The 6,025-nt window shown below is 45.7% G+C and overlaps 1 protein-coding gene across 2 annotated transcripts; it reads left to right on the forward strand.

Annotated features, from left to right (window-relative positions):
• Positions 1 to 203: 203 nt before the first annotated feature.
• Positions 204 to 3,574, forward strand: LOC139411050 (fumarylacetoacetate hydrolase domain containing 2A). Of its 2 annotated transcripts, none has more exons than XM_071156845.1 (8): positions 204 to 438; positions 1,060 to 1,325; positions 1,414 to 1,636; positions 1,986 to 2,045; positions 2,135 to 2,297; positions 2,391 to 2,499; positions 2,712 to 2,799; positions 3,172 to 3,574. In XM_071156845.1, exons 2-8 carry the CDS (start codon positions 1,060 to 1,062, stop codon positions 3,232 to 3,234), a joined length of 972 nt encoding a protein of 323 aa, XP_071012946.1. In that variant the 5' UTR covers positions 204 to 438; the 3' UTR covers positions 3,235 to 3,574. The 2 variants fall into 2 exon arrangements, with proteins under 2 accessions (XP_071012946.1, XP_071012945.1); XM_071156844.1 differs by having other exon boundaries at positions 223 to 438; positions 1,134 to 1,325.
• The last annotated feature ends 2,451 nt before the right edge of the window (positions 3,575 to 6,025 follow it).

Below are 6,025 nucleotides of genomic sequence, written 5' to 3' on the forward strand. Positions count from 1 at the left end.
TGTAATTTTTACATACTGATTACTACGCGGAAATGTGCAGGTTATCTACACATAAAAAAGTATCCAAATATAATATCAATTGGAAGTGTTATATATATTATGTACATACTAGAGAAGTATCTACACTTCCGATTATATATAACTGAGAGCATTGAGTGACAGTATCCAACAAACTGAACTACAAATACCGAACCAGGAAGTCCAATCCTGTGCATGTTGTCTGTTCAGTAGACAAGCCAGCAAGGGGAGTGCCTGATCATTGGTCCAAAGTGCAAGAATGAGACGGTTTATTAGACTTTTCACCTGACTGACCATATGATATCAGTAAAATTAGCGACTCTTGATTGACTTTAATATATTTGCAGATTTGGTTGTGCAACATTGTTGTTGGCTTGTGGTTATTTTGCATTTGCGGAGTCAGTAATCACTGGTGATCAGGTAGGACGGTTTTAACTGAATACTGTGCGACTTTATATTGTCTTGATTGTAAAGATACTGTAAATGTATGTTATCTACAGGAGTAGAGTTTGCGGTCAGGGTGATAAGGTTATCACTAATAAAATAATGTAACGACCCTGGGTTTATAATCGCGGAAATCGTCCGTGCTGCACGAGCATGCTTTTGCTGCACAGTCGACAGCGCGCCGGACCTCGGGCTCGAAAGTCGAGGCTTCGAGACCTGCTCCCTGCTGTTTCATTACAATAATTTACATTGCAACTAAGAGTTTGAAGAAACCCGCAAGGGTTTATCTTTCTTTTGGAAATGACTTTGCTCAGTCCATATTCGGGTTCCTGATATGTCAAAGTGCAACTAGCTACGCTAGAGCTCTGAACTCATGGGTCACTTTACTGCATCATAAGACAGTATATAGGCTACTGCACTTTGAGGTTATCTACAGAAATGGTTCAATACTTCCTTAATTGGGATTGGACAATTCTCAGCCCACCCTGTGTTCTAAAACTATTAAATTCACCCCTTCACTTTCTTTCCTTTTTGTACATTTACTCGTTGTCTTTGCTTTTCTCTCTCAGTATTTTTTCTGCTCTCTGTTCTCATTAGATGAGACTTCCTCTTCACTCCTTCTCTCTCGTCTCGAGGAGCTTGTCTGATAGGCTGTCTGCTATCCCCGGTAGGCGGGGAGTGTGTGGCGCTGCGATGCGATTGGTGCAGTTCTGCCGCCAAGGCGATGAGGGAGGGGTTAGAGTCGGCGTTGATCGGGGGGAGGGGCTAGGGGTCGTTGACCTTAAGGCCTTTGACCCTTCGATGCCCATGACAATGAGAGAGCTGCTGGAGATGGGAGCGAAGGGCATGCAGTGTGCACAGAGGTAACACATGCACAACACACACACTGTCTTGTTGCTTGTCCGTAGCCATCCTTTCCACCCAGAGCACATACTATCCTCTTTCACTCAGGGCACTGGAGGTTAGTCCTGCTCAGTGTGTGGTTCCCTTTGCGGAGGTGAGGCTGCTGTCCCCAGTTCTAGCCCCAGAGAAAGTTGTGTGTGTGGGGATGAACTACCGGGACCACTGCCTTGAGCAGAACGCCCCTATCCCTAAAGAGCCAATCATCTTCAGCAAGTTCCCCAGCGCCATTACTGGGCCCTTTGATGACATCACACTGCCTGACGAGAGCCAGGTGAGAGCAGCTTTAGTCAATGGGTGTGTTCCTCTGCCCAGGCGTTGCTGAAGCATGCCAGATCTTACAACACCTGGATAGGTATTTTACGTATCAGCTAACCACATAATATGTTATAGCAATCTGGTGCCTGACGGCACAGTCGATGACGTTGTACGCAACTTCTGAGCAGGAGAACACGACCCCTGTCAGGCTCAGAGGAGAAGATTGAGAATCAGTAGATTTGCATGATCCTAGATCCGTTCCTGATACAATTATAATGTACAGAGGCACTGTAGCCTGGGTGTTACACAGTTTCTGCATTCAATAACTTAATTGATGGATTATTCCTGGTTATCCCTGATTGAAGGAGGTGGACTGGGAGGTGGAGCTAGCCTTTGTGATTGGACGAAAGGGGAAACACATTAAGGTGAGTCTGAATAGAACTTGACAGACACAGGGGTTTCATGTCCCACAGATGAGCTCACTCCCCCCCCCCCCCCCAACTCTTTCTCCAAGGAAGAGGATGCTATGTCTTACGTGGCAGGTTTCACCGTTGCCAACGATGTCAGCGCACGTGATTGGCAGATGAAACGCAACGGGAACCAGTGGCTGCTGGGAAAAACCTTTGACAGCTTTTGTCCTCTCGGCCCCGCCTTAGTGACCACCTCCGCTGTGACGGGTGAGAGAGGCAGAAACACAAGATAAAATGTATACATATAATTTGCTTACTTTGGCAGAGTGGTTGCTAACATGTATCTCTGTTTGTCGTCAGACCCCCATAACCTGGGTATCCGCTGTCTGGTAAATGGAGTTGCAGTCCAGAACAGCAACACTGACCAGCTGATCTTTAAGACTGAGCAAGTGGTGGCCTGGGTCTCACAGTGAGTGACACACACACAATGTGTTCATAGTTCTTGTGATGGTAATACTTTACTTGAGCCCTCTATCACAAGGTATACATAACACAGTCACTAACAGTTATGACAACTGAGTTACAATGTCATCACAAAACCAATATTTGTGACAGCTATGGAGTAGTCTACAGTTGCTCTATGATAACAAAGATTTGTGTGTGTGTTTTCTCCTGTGTTAGGTTTGTGACGTTGTCTCCAGGTGACGTGTTTCTGACGGGGACTCCTCCAGGTGTGGGTGTGTTCAGGAACCCACCTGTCTTCCTCAAGGTCAGCATCACACACTTATATAAAGACATTTGTTGTGTACCAGGCTAACTACTTTGCAGATGTGGTAATGAATCAATCAATGGTTGTGTGCCACTACGACTGATTGCTAAATCATATGATTTGGTTAGCTGATATGTTAAACACCTATCCAAGCATTTTAAGATCTGACATATGTCTGTAATGTAGTTAGCCTGGAATGAATCCATATTGTTACATATAGTAGTAATGAACTCCACATCCACCCCAAGCTCTTATAGGGCTAGGCACTTCCCATATATCTGAAAAGATCAAATAGGGCACAAGAGTTACAAGCGTTGCCTGTTGTGGCCTTGTCTTGTGAAAGGTGTAATGAAGTGTTCCTCTGTGTTTCAGAAAGGAGATGTGGTGGAATGTCAAATAGACCAGGTCGGGGTCATACGCAACAATGTGGTCTGAATTCTAACCTATGAAACAGCCAGCCTATTGGACAGCTCTCTCTTCAATCTTGATTAAGCTCTCTTTGGACCCAAGTGTCATTAATCTAGTCTACTATAAATCAGATCTAATCCATGTTTGAAAGGCTTTGTTTACACAGGAAGCTCAATTATGATATTTTTTCCAATTATTGGCAAAAGCTCTAATCTGATTGGTCAAAGGATCCAAATTAGACTGCCTGTGTAAACAGCCAAAGATGGTGAATTAGGTTTGTAAACTATCAATCTAACTAAAGTTGCAAATTTTTTTGTGGATTGTCTATAGAATTGAATAGATTACTTTTATAAATGCAAGTTCTTTATTCTTGTTTTCTGTGATCCTTCTTATACAAAACATATACTGTCATGGTACTACAGTACCACTCACATGGCTAAATGTGTGACTAGTCTTCATGAAATCATGTCTCCTATAACACTGTGCTTTCCAATGGCACCCTATTTACTACATAGTGGACTACTTTTTATTAGGGACCAAAAGTCAAAGTAGTGCCCTATATAGGGAATAGGGTGCCATTTGGGACCAGTCAAGTGACATTTGGAACACACAGAACAGTGATTACTCACCTCGAACTGGACAAAGATATTTTGGTGCGCTATATCTAATTTTAAAGAAGTCTCAATTATTGCTCGCCTGAAGTAGAGTACCTTATGATAAGCTGTAGACCATACTATCTACCAAGAGTTCTCATCTGTATAATTCGTAGCCATCCATTTACCACCACAAACCGATGATGGCACTAAGACCGCACTCAACCAGCTGTATAAGGCCGTAAGCAAACAAGAAAGTGCTCATCCAGAAGCAGTGCTTCTAGTGGCCAGGGACTTTAATGCAGGCAATCCGTTTTACCTAATTTCTACCAGCATGTCACCTGTGCAACCAGAGAAAAAAAAAACTCTGGTTCACCTTTACTCCACATACAGAGACGCATACAAAGCTCTCCCTCGCCCTACATTTGTCAAATCGGACCATAATTCTATTCTCCTGATTTCTGCTTACAAGCAAAAAATAAGCAGGAAGAACCAGTGACTCGCTCAATATAGAAGTGGTCAGGTGACGCGGATGCTACGGTACAGGACAGTTTTGCTAGCACAGACTGGAATGTGTTCCGGGATTCATCCAATGGCATTGAGGAGTATACCACCTCAGTTATCGGCTTCATCAATAAGTGCATTGACGGCGTCGTCCCCACAGTGACCATACGTACATATCCCAACTAGAAGCCATGGACTACAGGCAACATCCACATCGAGCTAAAGGCTAGAGCAACTGGTTTCAAGGAGCGGGACACTAACCCAGACACTTATAAGAAATCCCTCTACGCCCTCAGTTGAACCATCAAACAGGGAAAGATTCAATACAGGATTAAGATTGAATCCTATTATACCGGCTCTGACACTCGTCGAATGTGGCAGGGCTTTCAAACTATTACGGACTACAAAGGGAAACCCAGCCGCGAGCTGCCCTGGGACGCAAGCCTCCCAGACAAGCTAAATGCCTTTTATGCTTGCTTCGAGGCAAGCTACACTGAAGCATGCATGAAAGCACCAGCTGTTCCTGGACGACTGTGTGATAATGCTCTCGGTAGACGATGTGAGCAAGACCTTTAAACAGGTCAGCATTCACAAAGCCGTGGGCCAGACGGATTACCAGGATGTGTACTCAAAGCATGCACGGACGAACTGGCAAGTGTCTTCACTGACATTTTCAACCTCTCCCTGACAAGAGTCCCTGTGCACAAGGAAGCGAAGGTAACCTGCCTAAATGATTACAGCCCCGTAGCACTCACGTCGGTAGCATTGAAGTGCTTTGAAAGGATGGTCATGGCTCACATCAACGCCATAATCCTGGATACCCTAGACCCACTTCATTTTGCATACTGCCCCAACAGATCCACAGACGACACAATCTCAATCGCACTCCACACTGCCCTTTCCCACCTGGACAAAAGGAATACCTATGTGAGAATGCTGTTCATTGACTACAGCTTAGCGTTCAACACCATAGTGCCCACAAAGCTCATCACTAAGCTAAGGACCCTGGGACTAAACACCTCCTTCTGCAACTGGATCCTGGACTTCCTGACGGGCCACCCCCAGGTGGTAAGGGTAGGCAACAACATGACTGCCATGCTGATCCTCAACACTGGGGCCCCTCAGGGGTGCACGCTTAGTCCCATCCTGTACTCCCTGTTCACCCACGACTACATGGCCAAACATGACTCAAACACCATCATTACGTTTGCTGATGACCCAACAGTGGTAGGCCTGATTACCGACAACACTGAGACATGCTATAGGGAGGAGATCAGAGACCTGGCAGTGTGGTGCCAGGACAACAACCTCTCCCTCAATGTGAGCAAGACAAAGGAGCTGATCGTGTACTACAGGAAAAGGCTGGCCGAACAGGCCCCCATTCTCATCGACGGGGCTGTAGTGGAGCGGGTCGAGAGTTCCAAGTTCCTTGGTGTCCACATCACCAGCAAACTGTCATTGTCCAAACACACCAAGACAGTCGTGAAGAGGGCACGACAACACCTTTTCCCCCTCAGGAGACTGAAAAGATTTGGCATGGGTCACTAGATCCTCAAAACGTTCTACAGCTGCACCATTGAGAGCATCCTGACCGGTTGCATCACCACCTGGTATGGCAACTGCTCGGCATCTGACCGTAAGGCGCTACAGAGGGTAGTGTGTACGGCCCACTACATCACTGGGGCCAAGCTTCCTGCCATCCAGGACCTATATACTAGGTG

This window comes from Oncorhynchus clarkii, chromosome 6, assembly GCF_045791955.1.
Source record: "Oncorhynchus clarkii lewisi isolate Uvic-CL-2024 chromosome 6, UVic_Ocla_1.0, whole genome shotgun sequence".
NCBI classification, from domain to species: domain Eukaryota; kingdom Metazoa; phylum Chordata; class Actinopteri; order Salmoniformes; family Salmonidae; genus Oncorhynchus; species Oncorhynchus clarkii.